Source organism: Schistosoma haematobium, chromosome 1, assembly GCF_000699445.3.
Source record: "Schistosoma haematobium chromosome 1, whole genome shotgun sequence".
NCBI classification, from domain to species: domain Eukaryota; kingdom Metazoa; phylum Platyhelminthes; class Trematoda; order Strigeidida; family Schistosomatidae; genus Schistosoma; species Schistosoma haematobium.
This window is the reverse complement of record NC_067196.1, coordinates 2141166-2164632: the sequence shown is the minus strand read 5'-3', so window position 1 is coordinate 2164632 and position 23467 is coordinate 2141166. Positions and strand designations below refer to the sequence as shown.

Sequence of the window (23467 nt, the reverse complement as noted above, 5' to 3'; positions counted from 1 at the left end):
TATTCAATAATTAGATTGTGTATATCTATATTTCCCTTATTATAAGCTTCATTTTGACTTATAGATTATTATTGTACGATTTACTGTTCCTAAGTTATACTCAGTTTATTTATTACAATCTCCCACGTTCATAGCCACTTTTTGGCTTTATTGTGTATAAATGTTATCTCCTATTTTATGGTGCATTGCGGTCTATTTGGTTGATATATAAACCCGGTATGTCTGAAATAAATGATTCGATTCATACTACAGAAGCTGGTATTGTGTTCTGGACTCAAGTGGACGGGTTAGGAGGATATAGAACCGATCAGGACGCTAAGCTGCTCATACCGGTCGGACGTCATTGGTTTTGGCATTGTGTGAAGATTGTATAAGTCGTATTTTGATTGGTGGATAAATTTTTTTGTTATTATAAGCTTTATTCAATATTATATTTTCGGTACAATATAGAATTCTCAGCACAAAGTATTTCAACAAGTTTCCGTTTCTTTCTTCTTGGTCGATCCTGGCGATAAATATTGAGTGATAGCCAGTTAGATGTTAGCAGTCCAGTAAATAAATATCTGAATAATGCATATTCTTTTCTCTTCATATTGCCAGCGACCACATTATCTCTTATTGAGCTTTTTGTAACTTTGACAACGAAACGTTGTAAACTTTTCAGAAATGCACTAGGATGGGTTTTGCGATTAATATACATAATGATATATTAAAACAAACAAAAATAGATAACTTGTTGAAATATTTAGATGACAGGAACAGGTAGCCCAGATGCTCAAGCAGGCCGCCCACCAAATCACGTGATAAAAAGCCCAACATAAAGTCATAACAAGATCCATGTGAATTTTCATCATAAACTGGGATGAATCGGATAACTTTTTTGTGATAAATATAGTCGTTTTATCTGGTTTTATAGTTTTGCAAGTCAAAATTAAGTTAATTGCCCATACGTTATACTTATAATAGGTAGTTTTTTTAGATTTGTTGATAAACTATCGTCGTCACTCTGGACTATAAGTGTAATAAACGTGGCGCAGATTCACTCACTCCTTGCCTTCTTTTAGAATCTAAATTCTGAAATCTCCTTATATCTTTTCTTCTGTTACTACTGACATTATTAATACGCTAGGATTTGTTTTGCTGTCCTTATATGCAATCTTTCTTTTATATATTACCACCACTGAATTAACTACTTCTATGAATCCGACGTTCATCTTCTTGTGTTAATGAGGTGTGGCAACTTGGACCAATGCATATATGTGCCTCGTCTTACGTTGTAGTTGACTGACTTGCTGATATGGTGGTATAGCACCTCGAGGTGATGTATGTATATAGATATATATCCCAGGTTCCTGGCTGTACTTGATGGTCTCACTAGCTGCTTACAGAAATTCTTTGGGCTTCTTGGAATTTCCGTTATCCAGGATCCAAACATTTTCCCAGTTATATCTGTGTCTATAGTTGTTCACTTGTGTTTATATAAATGATGTATCACGTACCTTCACTGTTAGTCTGTTCGTGTTTACATAGTTGAAGGAGAAGTCCGGAACAGTACTTTTTCTACTTGATGGTACTCCATATTTTATTTTACTACTTTGTTTTTCAGTCTGTGTAAAATGTAATAAAATTTCTTATAAGCTTTATGGTGATTTCTAAAAACGTTTTGCGGATATATTCAGAATGGTATAATTTTCTCTTTATGTGCAGAATTTTATAACAGTCTGTTTATTCTCTTAATATTTTAGATCTGTGTTCTTGACCAGACTGAACAATTGCATTTTCGTTTGTTTTGTTTTTTTTCTGGAGAGTTAGTCTTTTCTTTTTAACAGTTTTGGTATGATACTTTTGGCAAAGTGTGTTTCTGTTGAAGTGAAAAATGTACTATATCGTTCAAGGACATCGGTTATTTAGTAGTTAGTGGTAAATTATGTCAAGAAGTCGTTAGAGGATTATTATTCTCCAGACAGATGTTGTAGAGCTCCTTATTAATAAAATAATTAATCATAAATGGTATTTTTGATTTGTATGACTTGGATGTATTATCCAAAATAAATCATTATACTGTGATAAAACTCTTTGATCATTTTCTTAAATGACAATTTAATAGTTAAAGTACTTAACTAACGATCTATAATTGTTATAATCAACTTTGTTAAATGCATTATTCAATTGATTAAATCTGAGTACACTGCCTCTCTTATAAAATTGGTAAATAGTAATTAACAAATGAACTTGACGGTGTTATAGAGGTGGTGATCATTTCAAAATTTGGTTTAAAGATAGACATCACTTTTGTTTCTTTGGCATACGGTTTGCAACTTGATAGACAACTGCTATTCATTATTTGTTATTTGGCTATACGTATATATATATATATATATATATGTTTATATTGAGTACCTGTGTGCATACAATTAATTTAAGATATTTTTTATCCTATTGTATTTTTTCAACAGCTTCATCGGATGGTTACGAAGGTAGTGCAACCTAATTGTGTTTTTTTTTGTTTGCTTACTTCACATACATTTTATTTGACGCTTTTATTTTTATTTTTACTGGGTGAAATTCTGCCTCCCTTGATCCAAAGTGTGAGGTAATCAATTCGTTGATTGGAAGAGGCACACAAGAAAAAAACAAACTGATGTCATTGTTTCTGTTATTTTTTTCCGTAATGGCTATTAACATAGATTTTTATGCTGGTGTATGTGTGTGTGTGTGCTTACCCGTGTCTTTTTGCACTGTTCCCCCCCCCCAAATATTGCTCTTATTAACGTTAAATGTTAGAGGTATGTGTACGGTTGTCAGTTTCTGGTTGTGTACACTATAGGAAGATATTTTCCCTCGAAATATATGAAGAATAGATCAGATTAATAATGATCTTGTCAACGTAAAAGCGTCGTTTTAGAGCTCAAGAGACAACTATTTGAGGTCTCTCACACTTTTTGTGTACAGTTTTAGATGTAATACCTCCGTACGTCGAAGGTCATCTGCCAGTGACGAAAGTTCATCCGATGGAACCGGCGTTTCCTTACCCGTTCATTATCTTATAATGTTACCGCTATCATTACAACCCGCCTGGTTTGGTGGGGACCTGTAAGAATATGTGTTCCATCCAATCATAACTTCGTTGCTTATATTTATCTGTTACCTTTAATACTCTTACTACCTCTATTACCTTGGGATTCGTTCTAAAACTTTCATCTCTTTGCACTTATGGGCTATGGCAACTTAAACCGAAATACACGCTTTACAGGTTCCATTTTTCATTTAATTAATTGACATATTCCATCCATCCACTTTAATTTGATTGACTCACCACAATTTAAACACCTAACGTTCACATCGATCGACTTCAGATGTTGTTCATTTGGAAGAAGTTCAGGCACTTTACATTTAAACATTTATCGTGCGTTTTTCAATTTCATAGTTCATTTATCAATCATTAATATTAATTTTTGCATAAATCATATCTTAACACTATTGTACATCTTCTTCAGTTGACTTTATTTACATGAGGCTGTAATTCTAACCGCACAAACTAATCACTTCTCCTTAATCCAACCATAATCACCATAATACAATGATAATCTTCAAAATATTTTCAACTTCACTTAATGATACTTCTATTTTATAGTCTGTTGCAATTAGTTCTATCATATTGTGGGCTGCGACAATCATTTTACAATCTGTAGAATTAAAATAACAATTGATTACGGTTATCAAAGTTTATGATGATCTGTTCTCCTTAGGAAGTTCATAAAATTTTATAATCCATGAATGTCACCTTCTATAATCTGTTATTTATAGTATACACTGTGTCAGGTCCATGATCTCAATCAATAACTTGATAATCTCCACAACCCTATACTGATAATTACCATTTGCTCACTAGTGACTAGCTTCGTGAGGGAATTCTCGGAGTTCTAATGAGAAGCCGTGACTAGTGGAGCTAATCTGTGTCGCATAGTGACAGGTATCCTCTTCAGTACAATGGAAGATAGTCGCGCAATTTCGTGGATTGGTTGAAGTTAGACATTAACACCGTTGGATGCTCACTTAGTGGTCTTCTAGGTTGTGTTCGTGCGTGAGACTGAATGTCCTGAGTTCAGATCCCGCGGGCGGTATCGTGGATGTACACTGCTGATGAGTCCCACAATAGGACGAAATGGCCGTCCAATGTTTCCAGGTTTTCAATGGTGGTGAAACATCAATCGGTTTATGATCTCAATCAATAAAAAAAAGTTGAACAATTGTTACGACCATTTAAAGTACTAATCTATCAGACATAATATGTATAAGTTTAGTTGAATTATTAACTAAATGAATTGCTCTTCATAATCTAACTTTCAATAAGAATATTATGAAATATCTACTAAATAACAACTGATAGTTCATCAGTAGATTATTTTGTTTATCATAATTCTTTTCCGAAGCACATTTCAACTAAGCATTATGGTTACAGGATAAAGAGAGAGATAGGGGAAATGGGATTGACAAATCTTTGTGTTTCCGCAATATATATATCTGTGTACTTTTATAATTATCCTAGATTCATGTATATTTGTGTCTATGTGTATTCATGTACTTATTATTATTTGATGTGCACCTTTGAACTAATGCACTATAGATGTTCATGCTTTTCTTGTACTTTTTGTGAGTGTGTGTGTGTGTTCTGGATTTTTTTTTCATTGCACAACTACTTGTTACTTTAACTATCATCATTGATATCTCAAGTATGAACATTTAGATTCTATTTATTCTAACTAGTTGATCGGTTCCATGTTAGGCATTAACACCGTCGGATGCCGGCTCAGTGGTCTAGTTGGTTAAGCGCCTGGCGCGAGATTGATAGATCCTGGGTTCAAATCTCGCGGGGTGAGGGATCGTGGATGCACACTGCTGAGGTGTCTCATACTAGGACGAAACGTCTGTCCAGTGCTTCCAGGTTTTCCATGGTGGTCTAGCTACAATTGACTCATGATCTCAACTGTTTTAATGAATATTTCCTTTTTTGTATACTCTATTCCCATATCATATGTTGTGGTTTAATTTCGGGTACAATCCGATTTCCACTTGTCTTCGTTTTTGTACTTTTTTCTTTCCATCAACTTCAAATGTCAACGTACCACTGAAATGTGATGAGATGATAATTTATAGACGATCCTTGAGTGATGTTAATGTGATCTTGCGAGTGTCCACTTACTTATTAAGACTAAATGAGGATTATAAACTAGTGTGTAGAATAAGAATTATGCTATACAATTGATGGTTCAAGTTAGAAATTACATTTAAAGTTTTCAACATGAATTAACAATTAGCTAAAATGCTAAAACTCTATTAAACTAAATAAATTTCGTGACCAAAATCCAAGACCTATTATCTTTATACCTGATTAGTTCATCCAGGATTGTTACACAGAGGTTAATAGATAAAGAAGTTATGATCATTTACTGAATAAATCATCTTTTTTTTCTTCTTTCAACTAAACGTCTTCTTTTTAAAGTCATTTTTTATTGGTAGTTTTCTTTTTATAGTTTATCATTGATATTCCATTCACTATTTTATGCACTTTATGATCGATCAATATGATAGTAGACATAGTAACAACAATCGAATTAATTTGATTGGTTAATTTTGTACCTACAACATTCACCATATATATATATGTATATGCTCAGATCAGTTGAAATATGTGATAACCTTTTTTTTCAATGATTAATTGGTAGAATCAATAAAGTACTTGTTATTGTTTTTTGATGAAGTTTCGGTTCTTTGAACTGAATGGTTTGATCGTGAAACTTTCATCATTCAGTAAAACTTTCATCATTCAGTAAACACTTCAGAAGAATGATGAAAGACCCACAACTAAACCATTTAGTTCAGAGACGTGAAACTCTATCAAAATCATTCACTTGATCTAAAAATCTTCTCCATCATCTACTTGTTATATATTAAGGAATTTATTTCATATGTGTATGTTTTTTTTCTTATTGTAATCAATTCTTCTTTTGTGTTATCTGTGTTCACATGAATAACATCTCCAATGTGTATTCATTCGTTTTAAAAAGAAATGATCTGTAATTTATTTGAATGCTCTGGTAGGGTCCAGAGTGGGGAGAATCAGCTTTGCCTCTCGAAAGATGCTCTTACATAGTCACTGCCAGGGAAGTTCTACTCACTATGTGCTCGTGACGGGGGTGTTGTTTACGGAATTGAGAGAACGAAAAGCAAATGTCCGATTCTTTAACTGGGTTGGTGAATATGGAGGGTTCATTTAGGGGAGTTAGAAAACCTTGATTTCAAACCACTGGTGCACATGGGCTCCGGGATTCTGAAGGAACAAATGGTGTGTGAACCTATTGTTGGTCACCGGCTCCCATGGGACTGCATCTCTTGATGTTGCTCCATTACCATGTGGATCAGACCTTTAGGTCAATGACTTCAGGTGTGGCCGCCTAAGGAGATCACTTGTTTCAGTCTGGGTACCCGGGCAGTATCACAGCCCATACACAAATTAGATGACTTGTGTGGCGCATATGTGATTTCATTCGTTATCACTGAAATTAAAACTTTTATACTAGTTGTTAACCCTATGATGTATTATAAAGTGACATATATTAGAAACACCAATTCTAGATTGTGAATATTTGTCCAAATGTTAAAATGTAATTGTTGTAAGAGACATCTACCATCATATTAACAGTTTTGACTTGAATTGCATACTATAAACATCTCTAAATACCATATTTTCTAAGGCAAGTGCAAATATGCATAGAAATAACTGTTGATTTGTATTAGTCAACTATTGAACTGGAAACTGAAATGCTCTATACACCTTCCTTCTTTTATAGTATAACCAAGATTTTCTGATTGTATGTAATCGACAGCTTAAAGCATTTTGTCACTCGTATAAGTAAATATGTAACTGATGACATTTCTACTGAAGTGTTAAGACGTATAAGGACAGAATAAAGCTATATGCAATCTTTTTCTTATATATTACCACCTTTGACCTAACCACTGCTATGAATCCGGTGTTCATCTTGTTGTGCTGACGCGGTATGGCAACCTGGACCGATGCACATATGTGCCTGGTCTTACGTTGTAGCTGACTGACTGACTAAAATAAGAGTAATAATCTTTGAAAACTTAATACCCTATCAATAGTAATTAGAACTATTCTTCCAATATTTCAATTCTTTTTTGAGATATTATTCATTTATTTATTCAAACACGCAAAAAATGGTACAACGAGGCACCAAACAGATATACACCATATAAATCATTCGATTTGTGTAAGGGTTTGGATACTTACTGCCTGGGTACCCAAACCGAAGTAGGTGGTTTCCTTCTAAAGTTATTTCCTGAGCCTTTGACCTAAAGGTCTATTCCACAAGGCAGTGGAACAACATCAGGAGATGCAGTTCCATGGTAGCCGGTGACCAACAATAGGTTCACACTCCATTTGTTCTTTCAGGATCCTGGAGCCAACCCATGTGCATCATTGGTTTGGAATTAGCGTTTTCAAACTCCTTTGGATGTATTCTCCGTATCTACCGACCGAGTTAAAGCACCGGATATTCGCTTTTTGTGTTGTCAATTTCGTAAACAGCAGAAATGCCGCGAGAACTCAGTGAGTAGGACTTCCCTGACATTGGTTGTATGCACGTGGTCATGCGAGTGGATTTTTTGAAGTAGGGCTGACTCACCACACTCGGCCGTACATCATGGCATTTTGGGTGCCCTTTAAGATAATTGTGATATGAAGATTATATTGTTTTGTTACTTATCATTATTCTTTATGTTCAAATCGATATATTTCATTCAGCATACTGTGTATATGTTGTCGGATTATTTTTTCTTTTCAGCTTAGTATTTATCACGTGTACACCTTCCTGTCCTCATTAACAATACTACTTCTAATTACAATTAAGTACAACATTATTCTGCTATAAATTCAATCCAAATTTTGCATTGTTTTAAATAGTTCTTAAACAGATAATGAAACTTGACGAATAGGGTATTTTCTTTATTTGTGATCATAGGCTAAGATACTTGCTGAACACTTAAGCTTAAGCAGATAGTCTTCTTAGAATGTGATTTCTCATTCCTTTGACCTAGTTGGTTGAATTTACAAGCTGGTGAAGTATCGACAGGAAGGAGAATCAGTGCGATATTAGCCAGCATCTAAAATAGGCTCATATACCATACATTTTCTCAGAAAATTTGGAGTTCACATACAGTATTGATTTAGAATCAGTGTTTTCCAGTTTTCTTTCTCTATATTCACCAATCGGCTTTTAGTGTCGGATGTTCCCTTTACATCTCAATCAGTTAGTCTGAACGTATAATTACGTGACTGTTATAAAGAAAATGTTCTCCTCACTTATTATTGTATCACGATATCTAGGAGCAAACAGTGTCTTTGCAGATTCAAGATACTACTAAGATAGTATTGGAGTTCGAATCTGCAATTTAATGGATGAAAACGGTGAATAGTATGCTGCATATAATTTACATACGAACTGAAACAGATTAGAATAATTCCATAATATAGTCGACAAATTCATCAATAATGTTGTTTCATCAATGTAATTCATAACTTGTCAAGATTTCATATGATCATTCCCTTATGTATATTGAAGTGTTTATAATTATCTCATCTTTCAATAGTAGAATTGAATTTCTTTCTCATGTTTCATAACCCTTGTGTAAATCATTTCGTCAGTGGATAAAAATCTTTTTCTTTGCTCCTCTCTTTCTCCCAAACTTCTTTATTTTTGCAAATTAAATTGACCCATCACCTTGAAAGTAGTTACCAATAACAACCATTGAATATAATTCTTATGATATCTTTCCTATTAAATGGCGTATGTTTTACAGACATTGCATTTTTATTATGAAACAGTTTGCTTTATTTGTTTAGCACATAATATCCCAAAGGAATCAAAACTGTACGATTTGAAATAACTGACATGTTCTTTCTCCAGAGTTAATTGTTTGAAGCGCTTTTCTTTTTCTGGTTGACTGTATCAGTAAATGATGGTTCAGTGGAATTTTTCGCGAGACTATAATTTATAAACGACCTTCGAACGAATCTTGAGTATAGAGTAAAAATATATTATACAAAATCAAAGAAATAAAGTGTACACACTTCTTATACGCGGTTCAAAAACTTGTCAAGGTTAGAAAGAGGTTCTTAAATCGTAATACATGCAGTAAAAGAAATCATCCATATGGCTACAGAATAGTCGGCCTTTGGGGCCATGATAAAGTCTCAAAAACTCTTTAAGCCTCGACAACATAGCTTCAATATTGTTTATGTGCACTCCGGTTGTTGAGTGCACAAAATGCTACTTGTGGATAACAACACGATGCATATAACCAAGCCTATGCAGGAGTTTTTACGCTCTCCAAACATCCGTATATATTGTAGTACCTGGCTGCAGCCAGTGTTACTGGTGCTTTTATTATCCAGTTCGCGATAATTGTCGTAATTTGCCTTAGTTAGGAATAATATATGGGGTTTTCATCACGAACTGATATCAGCTATAATGCCAGAAATTTATTTAGCCAAATGGATGAAAGGCTTTCGCGTTAAAATCTGAGATTTATTATCTTATGCCTGATTGGCTCGTCCACAAATTATAGTCTCGCCATTTTATTTGTTATAGCTGCTCGATTATCACGTTTTGTACAAAATTCGCTGTGAACCGATCGTACTTTAGCATTAAACACTGAAGTTGACGCCGTAACCTTAAAATCTCTAAAACGCCTCTGATTGGCTCGTCCATAAATTAGAGTCTTGCCGAATTTTTTCCTCTGAATGGTAAAGAACATTTATTAATTAATTCTTAGCTGAGTTGAACTGAATTGAATCATCTTTGCAAATAACAATAATTGAGCATATTGTTTAAAAAGATATAGAAATCTACACAATTAACCAGAGCATTCAATGCGTAACCATTTAAATGTGTGTATGAAGTAATAAGCAACTAACATGATAGTTAAATACTTCTATTACATTTTATGTAGTTTCTTCATATTTTTTTCATTCCACCATAACGTGTATTATATAACAATAACATCTTACACTTCATCATTGTCAGTTAATGAATTCACCCCTCTCTCTCCCCCCCTCTCTTATTCCTTTCAATTTAATTGATTTTTCTTTTTCTTTGTTACTTACAATTGTAGAACACTTCCGTATCGAAAAAAGCATAAAGATACTTCAATTCATTCCAAGCCTAAAACAACAACTTTACCCATTACTACTACTACTACTAATAATAATAGTAGTAGTAAAATTCCTTCGAATGATACTAATTCTATCATTGATATTTTACATACGAATGATCGACAAAAACATCAACAAAGTGATATCAATCGTCCAAGTATTCCTTATTCTTTATTTAATATTAATAAAACTAAAAAATCGAAAAAATTATCAACAAATCAATCGGATGATCATCAGAAGAATAATAATTTGAATACAAAAATACCTGAATCATTCACTTTCACTGATAGTCATTCTTCAACAATGGATCCAACATCTTCATCGGGTACAATGAATTCTGCGAAAATTACACAACAACAACAAAATAATAAACAATCTTCATCACCAAGTGGTCGAATTACATTGCCTGATTCCATTTTCAAGGCACTTGATACATTGAACACAGATGAGAAGACGATTAATGATGATCGAAAAAAATCTGATTCAAAATCACACGGTTTTAAATTATCCACAACAACAGCATCGTTAAAAAGAGATTCAATTATTAAATGGTCAGTACGTCATCGACCAAACAATACTATGATGACTACAACTAATAATATTCCATCTATTGCTGAGACGAAACAGGTGACAACAAGCAAGAAAAATATGGATCCAAATCAAAATATCAATTGTTCCACGGAATTAAAGAATTATTCAGATTCTTCAATGACTTTAGAAACTCCGTCAATTACAGTTTCAAAAAATGGATCATCTAGTCATTCTCGACCAGGACGATTCTTCCGTAGTCTAACATTAAGGATAGCTCGAAGGTAATTAATTCAGTATTTTTATATTGTTTTTTTTTATCCATAAACGTGCTTTTGATTTCGATCATGTTTAGCATTGATCTGATCACTATTGGTTGGGTTCTTTTGTGTATCCTTATTTCATTTTGTAAGGTGGCTAAAATAACTTTGTTAGCATGTTATTTGGCTATATACGTGTGGCCATGTGAGAGCATTTCGAGAGGGAGAGCATACTCTCCCCACTCTCAGCCGTACCAGGGAATTGTGGGGCTATTTGGCTCTATCATCGATTAAGCATGAATACATCCCATAATTTAATCCTATATGTTAATCAAGATCTTGTAAGTCATATTGTATTACGATTGCATCTTCAATTAACATGGTATTTGTTATAGATATTCATCTGTTCAAGTTAGCACGTGTCAAGACATATTTCCTAAGGTGTTTTAACTAATAGACTACTGTCAACAGTTAACACAATGATTCACTTGGTATTGTTTGTTTGAATCTTCTCATTGATGTTTAGGATTGCAATTGATCAGTCTGTTATTGGCATATTGTGCGTATTGCATCGATATAGCCTTAATTCGCATGCATTATATGCAAAGGTGGACTCAGTAGCTAAGTGGATAACTTGATGGCGTTTGAAGCGAACGATACTGAGTTCGAGTCTCAAAGTGGACTTCAACTCTGAGATACAGGCACATTCATCTGACGAGTCCGAAACAGGACAAAACGCTCATCCTGGATTCCACTGCTAGCCACTATCAATCTTTGCAGTTTGTTTTCTTTTTGCTTTGCAACTTCGTGTTTATTCTTTGTATAAAATCCATCAACTAGTGATTTGAGCCCCATTTCACTTGTTAGACATTTACTTCTTTTATTCTGCTAATTGGTTTTTGCATTTAAAAATTATACAAAAAGCCATACGTTGATTAGGTCAAATTACTTTTATTGAACGTAATAAGCTACTTATGAGTAGTGAAATAGTAGATTTCATTAACTAGTTAATTTTCTTATGCAATCTGACGCGTATTTGATTAGCTCTGTAAAAGTTAGTTGCAATATCATAAATTTTCTTTAAAATGTATAAATCTTTTTTTCTTTTCGAATAAAAAGTATATGTACTTAGTCAGACATGCACAGCGTCGAACCTGACATTTATGTCGGTCAGTTCAATTTGCCATTTCATATTAGCAAGACAAATCCTAGAGTAGTAGTATATAAGTAGTAATTGTGTCAGTAGTAGAAAAATAAGATCAAGTATTAAAACGTTTAATGAGAATTCTGTACACACGTTATAATAGAAGATAAAGAGTGAATGCACATTGGACATGGTATGCAATTCTGAGCTATATCATCCATTCTCTGAATATCGGCTACGATAATCTTCGTGGTAGTTTACACCTATTGACATAGCCCAGTCGCATTGTTAGCAACTTCATGGACTAATACTACGTCTTGGTCTAACCGCCCCTAAATTTCTTCTATACGTAGTCTGCATTACACTACACGGTGGATGTGTGCAGCTTAAGGTCTGCTGCTCCCTTGTAGAATACTTGTACTACTAATAGTTCGCTTACAACTAATTCAAAGCTAAGAAATTAGTTGCATTATCATAATTTACAAATTAACTGTTTATTAAGTGATCTTTTAATTGCCTGTGATCATTTATAACACACAAATTATGCGGAGTTTACGGCAGACACTTCAATTAGTTCATTTAGGACTTCAAACTGACTAGATTGGTTGATAAACGAATAAATAGTAATTTAGTGTTCAAGAATTTGCACTATCGTTCACAAAATCTACTACAAATAACAATCTGAATGTTTTCCTCGCAACGTTATATTTTGATGAATTAAGTACACAATTCATATATGTTGATTGTTTTGATCTTTCGATTGATGTTTAGGACTGCAATTGGTCAGTTTCCTTTGACATATGTGCATTATGTACAGATTACCTCGATATAACAATCAAGCTACAAGCATTTTAAGCAAAGATGGATGGTGGCTTATCAGTTGCAGTTCTAAACACCAGTGAGAAGATTCAAATAAACTTTATGTATGAATTAAAATTCACGCCATTGCACAAGCCAGGGCTATCTGGACTCAGTAGCTAAGTGGACAACGTGACGACGTTTGAAACGAACGGTACTGTGTTCGAGTCCCTGGTTGAACACCAACTCTGGGATGCATGTACATCCGGCTGATAGGTCCCAGATAGGATGGAATGCGTATCCTGAATTTTATTACTATCCACCATCCATCTCTGCTTAGTACACAATTTCAGTTTATTTATATATGCTACTTCCGTCTCCATATACATGTAGTTATTTGTTATAACTTGTGGCCTGTATGCCCTGTTGATATATAACGAAACGATACCGCCAATTAGAGAGCAATAAATTATCGATCGAGCCAATGACGCATGAAACCCGTGCTAGGAGTCTAGAGTCCTGCTTCCAGCCTAGCTCAGCCAGTTACGTCCAGAACACCAAACTCAGCCTCTGACATATGAATCATTGATTTCAAACATACTGGGTTTATATATCAACCAAATAGACAACAATGTGCCATAAAATAGGAAACAACATTTGTACACGAATTAGCCAAATGTGGCTGTGAATGCGGGAGGTAGTAATTGATAGACAAGGTATAATTCAAGAATGGTAAATCGTATAATAACACTTCATAGGTCAAAATCAAGCGCATAATAAGAGGGACATGAATATGAATAGTTTAGTTATTTAACAATAATACGATAAAAATATGAGTATAGTATTGATCCATAAATGGATCCCAAAAATTACCATTTTTTTATGTTTATCGCGACATTCTTATACTGAATATGACTACAGTGATGAAGTATACAAAGGATTTAGTGATTTAAACCATTTTACTTTCTATTATCATTGCTCCGCTTGCTTCCATTTGTTCAAATCAATAGTTTTGATAGTCGTGTTCTACTGAGAATTGTCTATCAAAAATTGATTGATCTTCTATTACATCATCAGTAATACATTGCTCTATCATAAATTTAACGATTATTCTATATTATGAAATGTCAAAAAAGAAGGTGATCATTATCATGAATAATTTCTTTTTGATCTATACATCAAGTTTTCGATGTGGTCGTTTTAAGTCAGGGTGAGTTGGAGTGAAATTATTTGTGTGTGTGTATGTATGTTTGTATGTCAATGTATATATATCTCTCATATTACACTTTTACAAAATGCACTTATATGCGATAGCTATGTTTGATATAAGCAAGCAGGAATGTATCTGTGTGTGTGTGTGTGTGTGTTTTCGTGCATACCTATGCGCTAATTATTTGAGCTCTAAGTAACTATTGTAACTATGCTTAACTCAAATTTCTGGCTACTTTTTTTTTCTACACACTTAATATAGTAGCTAGCTAGCTACACTTGTATTTGTTACTTTATAATGCTACTTTTGTTTGCTGTGATTTCGTTTCATTTTCTTGCCATATATGCTTGTTTATTATTCTCTCAGTGGTTTTCTTCTCTTTCCTTCTTACTCACTCACTCACTCACTCACTCTCTCTCTCTCTCTATCTATCTATCTATCTATCTATCTATCTATCTATCTATCTATCTATCTATCTATCTATCTATCTATCTATCTATCTATCTATCTATCTATCTATCTATCTATCTATCTATCTATCTATCTATCTATCTATCTATCTATCTATCTATCTATCTATCTATCTATCTATCTATCTATCTATCTATCTATCTATCTATCTATCTATCTATCTATCTATCTATCTATCTATCTATCTATCTATCTATCTATCTATCTATCTATCTATCTATCTATCTATCTATCTATCTATCTATCTATCTATCTATCTATCTATCTATCTATCTATCTATCTATCTATCTATCTATCTATCTATCTATCTATCTATCTATCTATCTATCTATCTATCTATCTATCTATCTATCTATCTATCTATCTATCTATCTACCTGTCTTTGTGATTCGATTCTGATTTCACTACTTTATTTTCTTATGGATTTTTTTTTCTGTTTTCACAGGAAGGACAAGAAGAATTGTACTTGTTTATAATTTGTAAATAAATTCATTATCATTTGTGAATAAAGATTTTTTTACATAGTAATATGAATACCACTACTACTACTACTAGTACTACATGTTAGTAATATTGTTAAATGTGTGTTAATTAAGTATAACAATTAACATTGATTTGTATATTCTACTAGTTTATTTATGCTACACTAACATTATTCCTTTCATTCCTTCAGAATGAATTCTTATTTTTGTTATTTTGAATGGGTAATATTTCAACTGAGATTATGTGTTCTGGGATGTGTATTGAATGTTGTGGGGTGTAATTGGTAAAACACAGTTTAAGAATGTTTGATGCATCGAATCTGATAGTTGCATAGTTTGTAGAAGTTATGCATTTAATTATGTACTTTGATCATCAGTGAAGAGGGAGGTTGATTATGAATACAGTGGTCTTCAGTGCTGTTAGAGGTATGAGGGCGGTTATCACTTCCCGGTTGCCCACACAGTGGAAAGGTTCTTCTAGAGGTACCTGAAAAGGAAATTGGATTAAAGATGGTCATAGTGATCTGAGAGTGTGACCGCAGTAACCGAGGTATAACTGATTGGGGTCGATCACATACGACCTTTTTAAGAGTAATTTTTGTGTTACCTTCGTACTTGTCAGAACTTTACCACCGGAGACGGATATCCGTCGGATAAGGCGAGGTGTGCATTTTTGGGTCCACCTTTTCTAACCCCACCCTTCCTCGTGGGAAGGTACCATCGCTGTTATGCTGGTTGTCTGAAGGAAACACCTTGCTGCCGTCACACCTCTGTACAGTCAGCAGTACGACTTCGCCCTCGGACTTTGGGTTTGTTGCTTTTAGTCTTACCGTTCTTCAACTGACCTGTCTGGCATGGTAGGACCTTGAGGAACGACTGTTCTAGCCAGTATAGCTCGGTTGGTTCATCACGATGCGTGAGACTGACCACCACGTCAAAGTCGCAACCACAGTCGGGTGTGTTTAAGTGTATCTGTTTACGATAATCTAAAGTTGATACGCAGTAATATGATTTCATTGGTGATATAAAACAAGGTTTATAGTCTCGTTGGTTGGATGATATGCTTGAATAATACTTATTCCAAAGACCGTATTATTCACTCTAGCTCCTTGGTGTTGATGTTGGATATTTTTTCTTTTAAAAAAAAACATCACGTTTGTTAATCCTCGTTTAATCACTTTTATGCCTCATTCTAACAGTAACAATAATAATAACGCACAAAATCTTGTTATTTCGCTTAACAGCTAACTTTTTTTCACGTAAATTCGTATAATCTCTATGCAGTAATCCTGTTTCATTTACAGGTTATGAGTTTTGTTTGTGAGCATATGTGTTTTTTTTGTTGTTGTAAGAAGAACTAAATTTTCCACTCTGTCACTGCTACAACTTTTGTTTTTGCTAGTCACAACTAATTCATGAATCAATCGATAAACAGGTATACAGAAAGAGACATGCGAGTAAACTCCATTCATTGAACAAAAAAAACCCACTGATGCATAGAGATCAATAAATAGATCGTTAGATACTAGTCAATATTTGGAGAAAGAACCTTAAAGATTGGAGAGTTCTTATGTACTCTCGATGTGCTAATGTGTAGTTTTTGAATCACAATGAAAAATTATTGTCGATCGAGTGTTTCAGAAACTTGTACAAACATTATTTATTGTTTATTTGAATTTTCTCATTGTTACTTAGGACAGTAATTGATTGGTCTATTATTGGCATTTGTGCATCGTGTGCGTATTGCCTTAATTCATAAGCATTCTAAGCAAAGATGAGTAGTGGCTAGCAGTGGAATCCAGAAAGCGCGAATATCAACATTAGGATGCAGGTACATCCAACTGAACCAATCCTAAATAGGATGGAACGCTCGTTTTAGATTCCACTGCTAATCAATAGTTGAAATCATGAGTCAATCGAAGCTAGACCACCATGGAAAACCTGGAAGCACTAGACGGCCGTTTCCGTCCTCGTATGGAACTCCTGAGTGGCAGTGTGCATCCACGATACTCCCTCCTCCAGGTTTTCCTCGGTGATCTAGCTGTAATTGACTCATGATTTAAAGTATTGAAATTACTAAGATCTCCACAAAACCCCTTCTGACATTAATATATATTTACTGTCTAGTTAGACACTTTTATTTATCATTTATTCTGTTTACCTGATGATCAGTTTATGTCTAATCAGTAAATTGCTAAATCATGGGATGATTAAATTTGTTTTGGTGTTGGTTTTTCATTCTGTTAAACAACATAATTTGATTTGTTTTGTATTCGAAGTCAACACTTTATTTCTATTCATTTCTAAGATTGTTTATTTGGTGCATTTTAACAAGCATAATCTATGGCCAAGGAATGAAAAAGTAATCAAAATAGTAGAAATTTAATGAGGACTCTTCAGTAGTCTCACAATAGGACGAAACAACCGTCCAGTGTTTCCATGGTTTTTTTGTGATAGTGTTGCTTCAATGGACTTATGATCTCACCTTTTAAAAATTACTGTAGAAACATCTGCAAATAACCCCTTCTGATAATAATTTCAATTATTTTTAATGATTTAATGCAAGGCTATAAACGTTGTTTCAAGAAGCAAAGTAATTATTAAGAAAGAAAAAAACTGTATTTTCTTCAATTTACTACTGTTTTATTTTCTATAAGTACTATCTATTGTTTCTTTAAAAGTAACTCATTTACTGAATAGAAACATTTGTGTAGTTGATTGTTTGAGGTTTACTCTACTGAACTTGAACCCAACTCCTGAGCAGTGACTTATCGATCGGATCAATGACACGTAAAACACGTACGAGCAGTCTAGAGTCTTTATCGGTCCTGCTTCCTGCCTAGCCCTGCCTCTTAAGTCCAGAACACCAATCTCAGCCTCTGAAATATGAATCATAATATTTCAAACATATTGGGGTTTATATACCAGTCAAACAGACTACGATGTACCAATAAAATATGAAAGAACATTTGTACAAGAATTAGCCAGATGTGGTTGTGAATGTGTTAGGTAGTGATTAATAGACATGGCCTAATTCAAGAATGGTAAATCGTATAATAATAGTTGATTGGTCAAAATAAAGCTTATAATAAGAAGAATATGAATATCCATAGTTTAGTTACTTAATAATTATACAATAGAAATATACGTTTAGTATTGGTCTATCAATAGATCCCTAAAGTTACCATTCATTATGTTTCTCTAGTCCTAACACCTACAATCTACGAATTAACAGTAGAATGTCTAAACCCTACTAAACATTATTCATGTGATAGAAAACTAAATATCTGCTATCATTTTAATAATTCTAATATACTTTTATTGGTTAAATCAACATTCAATATTGTGTCATTAATGTGTCGACATTGAAATGAGCAAAGTAACATGATCATTGTTTTTACTTGTATATTTATTAAAGATACAAATGAATGAATGAATTGATTGATTGATTGATTGATTGGTTGGTTATTATCACAGGATTATTGTATTACCCTTGATTTTCTTTTGTGCTTTTTCTAAACTCAATATTTCTATTGAACCTAGAAATATTGGTTTCATGATTTCTTATTGTTGATATTCACCACTTCAAGCTTCCATTGTTGTGTATGTTATACATTGAGCGCAGATTACTTTTATCTAGCTTATAGTCACAAATTTTGTTATATTTTGATCTGTAGATTATAATTGAATGTAGGATGTAATTTTTTTTGGTCCTATTCAGGACTCTTCAGCTAAACATTACTTACAATTGCAATGTTGTTGTTCATGCAGAGATTCGAATCGGTTTTGCTTAAATGTCCTATTTGTCACCTATTGACTTACTAAGTTCAGTGAACCATTAAAATTTTCAACATACATTCGGCTAACTAGTACAAAATCGACTTAAACTTGTCACATATCAAATACACTAGTTTAAACTCAGTTAATCTTAATTTATGGATATACTGTTACTATCGATGAATTTCCATTGTCAAATGTTTATTGTTCTAAATTGACCCATCACATTGAGCACAGGTGAATATCAAATTAGTAATATCACTGACAATGAAAAATCATGAAAACAAAGGATAAAAGATACGAAATAAGTACGAGACTGATGATCAGATGGAAAGTGAGTAGTGAATTCATATGTATTGCAGTGCAACTTATTCTGAATCATCTCAGCGAACGTCTTCAACCATTTGGCTACGATAATCGTACATTCCTCATCCGATTACTCTACATCTATCAACATGGATTAGACATTGGAGGAAGACCTACTATCAAATTTTTTTTGATCAAATAACCTCTTCTATAATTTTCAATCCTCCATTTTCTCGTCTTTTTATACTTACTTCTTACATAATCTTATTGATCTCCATTTATTTACTTGATTTTTATTCTGATCATATTGAGTCGTTATACAATAGATTATTGATTTCAAAGGCTCAGAACATGAGTCAATTGAAACTAGACCGCCATGGAAAACCGTTTCGTCCTATTGTGGGACTCCTCAGCAGTGCACATTCACCGTTGGATGCCGGCTTAGTGGTCAAATGCTCGCGCGTGAGACCAATGGTTTCTGGGCTCGAACCTCCCGGGGAGCGGGATCATGGATGCGCACTACTGAGGAATCCCACAATGGGACGAAACGGCCGTCCAATGCTCTTAGGTTTTCCATGGTGGTCTAGCTTCAATTGACTCATGTTTTCAACTATTGAAATTTCTATACTTGATTATTACGCATTCATATGCATAGGTGAGACTATAATTTATGGCCAAAGTGACCTTGAGAGTGTCCACATACTTACTAGGGCTAAATAAGGATTATAAAACAGTTTGAAGAATAAAGATTATGATTCACAGTTGATAGTTAGAGTTAAGAATTAGATTTAAAGTTCTCATCACGAACTGATATCAGTTAAAATGTCAAGATGCTATTTGGTCAATTGAATGAATGAATTTCGTGTCGTAAATCAAAGACTTATTATTGTAAATCTGTTTGATTCATTTATAAATTATAGTCTTGCCAAATTGTGTTTTGAATTAATCTATAAACTAATTAAGCACTTAACTTTAGTTGTTCTTTTACATTCATGTTGTAAACAAACAATAAAAAAATTTTATTCAATGACAAGTACTACTATTTATTTAAAGTAGTTTGAAATCTATTAGAAGTATCTATTCATGTATTCAAGTTTCAATGAGTTTTTTTCATTCTAATTTGGCATTGCTTTCAAACTGTTTATACTTTTTCGACTAGTTCAAATGTTGGTTTACTAATTGCTTGTATATATATATATATATATATATTAGTATAATTCTGCTGTTCACATCTAAAATGTTTAGGATACTGTTATCATTCTTATTAATTCATCTCCTATGGATGACTAGCGTTAGTTTTTATGTATTTATTTTTGAACACATAAATACTGGTAAAATGGGGCACCGAATATATATATATATATATATGCCACACAAGTCACTTGGATTGTCTTAGGATTGTTGTACTGTCCGAGTGCCCAAAACGAAGCAGGTGGTTTTCTTGGTGGAGGGTCACACCTTAAGCCTTCAACCTAAAGGTCTAATCCATGAGACAGTAGAGTAACTTTAGGAGATGCAGTCCCATGGCAGCCAGTGATCAACAATGGATTTATACGCCACTTGTTCCGTCAGGATACTGGAGCCCATGTAGACCTTTAGTTTGGAATCAAGGTTGGATGGACTCCCTATGTTCATCAACCCGTTTAAATCGTCTGACGTTCTCTTTTCGTGTTGTCAATTTCGTAAACAACAGGAATGCTGCGAAAAGACAATGATTAGGACTTCTTTGACAGTGGTTGTATACACGTGGCCATGTGAGAGCATTTGTAGAGGAAGAACTGACTCTCCCACCCTAGGTCGTACCAGGACATTTGGGGGCATGCGATTCTATCTGTTGCATAAATATGTTGTTTAATTAACTTTGTTTGGATATATTAGGAAGTTAATTATACATCGAATTGGTTGGTATATTTGAGAGAATAAACATAATCTCAATCTGATTAATTGATATTTGTCTGAGTGAAAATATTAACCAAATGTATTCAATCTATGCTTAACTATTAGGATTGATTAAGTTTATTTGCACTGCATTTATGCATACTTCTCAAATTTAGTTGTCTATTCATGTGAATAAATACTTTTACTTTACTCATTCTGTACCTTGAAGGAAATGAATTTAATTTTAATATATCCTTACTACACTTTAAAATGTCACATCCATACCACTGTCATCTCATTGTAAAACGATTAACTTATGTAGCCAAAATAGGATATTGTGTTCGTTAGCTTACAATAACACAATGATGAGTATTTTTGATACTGAAACATTTAGTCAACTTCATAAGTGTATCTAAAGTTTGTCGAATCATCTTATTATTAATCGTTTATGATCATCCCTTGAGAGACTATCACTTCATTCTAGTTTGTTGCTCTTCAGTCAGTAGTGTCCATTCAAGATTTCATTTTGTGATCGAACTTAGTATGATCAGGTTTTGAAGCGTGCACAATACTTCTAAATGTTACTAACATGAAATAGTTGTTTTGTTTAGTTCTCAGTTCCTAACTACTTTTTCTATTCACATTAGTTGACTTTTGTAATATGTATCCTTAGAAATAGAAACATTTCCATTAAACTACTTCATTTATTAAAGTTTTTTAAGGGGGGGTAGGCGGTTGTTGTTTGTTTGTTTTTTTCCACTGACTCCTATAATATTCAATATTTTATTTGTTTTATTCATGTATCCTCTTTTTCACCTTTTTGTAACCATAGTCATACAAATCATCATAATAATCGAATTATTTCTAGTATACAAAAATCCAATCATAAATATACTAATAACACTAACTTTAATAAACCATATAGAATGAGTTTATTGAAACCAAATAATAATGAAGCTGATCTAACTGAAGAATTTAATTCATCTAATCGATTACATTGTTCTTCATTAACTCATTCTACATCATCATCACCAACAACAAAAACATCTAGTCATCCATCTACAATACAACAACAACAACATCATCATCATCCTGATAATGATGAAGTGAATTGTGATGATGATGATGATGACGATACGATGAAATGTCTTGTGTCAATTAATCCAGATCCATGGATAACTATGGAACCTGGAAAACAACAACGTAAGGATTTGATATCAAAATGCAAACGATCATTATCCAGTGAATTAGATACTAATAAATTAAAACAACACCCTAATCCTCTTCATTATTATCCGTATCATCATGGAATTGAGTTTCCTACCAATAATAACACATCGGCTAATAATCAGTCTATCACCGCTGGTTGTGGCGGCGGTGGTGGTGGTTATCAAAGTAAGTTTTACTTTACTTCTTTTCTCTATTCCTTTTTTCTTAGTTTTTTACATACTAAGTGTTCTTATTTCGATTGGTCAGTCTTCTATTTTGTTATACTGGTCTACTATCAAACAAATAGTTTCATTATTAGATAGTTGAAAGCAATCGGCAGTAAAATCCTTAAACTCATTTTTCTTGGTAGTTGCAAATTTCCAGCAGGATGTATGTACAATGTTGAAGGAACTGAAGCTTGGCAAAGAGAGTTCAAATCCTATGAGAAGTAGGACTTACTAACGACTACCATCTACCACGAATCTTAGTACTAGGATTCACTTCTGACTATTGCAATGTAGCATCACTCTGTCTGTAAAAAAGATGCGTTATATACGATTCTACGATGTTAGCATTACTTCTATGTAATTAGAAAACCTTGTTTTTAAACTCACAGAACGTTCAATAGTGTTCTCGGTTCGATCATCTTTTTCATTGTGGAAACTGTTATCTTCGACAGTAACTACATATAACTAATAGTGAGGTTCAATTATTCATGTTCTAGCATTGTTGAAGCTATCATTAAATTGATTTTGAAGCATCAACTTAATTAACTTAGATATATGTTAAGTAAAACAACACTCCTTATCTAATTTCATTTAATACCACTGAAACTTAATGTTAGATTATACTTGATTAGTTTTCGCTTCTTTATCATAACTATTTAGACGAGATTTCAAAGATTGTACAACTTTGTATATGATATATTTGTTTAACGACTGACTGGATCGTATTTCAACAATATAAAAACAGTTTAAAATATGTAATAGAAATATTTCTCGAAGTAATCATATGATCAATATAGGTTATTTTTAATCCTAGTTGTAAAGATGTTTAAAACTTTTCCTCTCAGTAACTGCCAATAATATCGTTGGATGCTTGCTCACTGGTCTAGTGGTTAAGCGTTCGTACGCGAAACCGATAGGTCCTGGGTTCGAATCACGTGA

At 33.4% G+C, this 23467-nt stretch overlaps 1 protein-coding gene across 1 annotated transcript in view; it reads left to right on the top strand.

Moving 5' to 3' along the window:
- The window catches only part of SIK3_1 (SIK kinase 3), a 95050-nt gene that overhangs the window by 62269 nt on the left and 9314 nt on the right, over nt 1-23467 (top strand). Inside the window, exons 15-16 of the mRNA XM_051207983.1 lie at nt 10198-11049; nt 21925-22487. Coding sequence (XP_051072903.1) covers nt 10198-11049; nt 21925-22487 — 1415 coding nt within the window. The remainder of the gene's footprint in view (nt 1-10197; nt 11050-21924; nt 22488-23467) is intronic.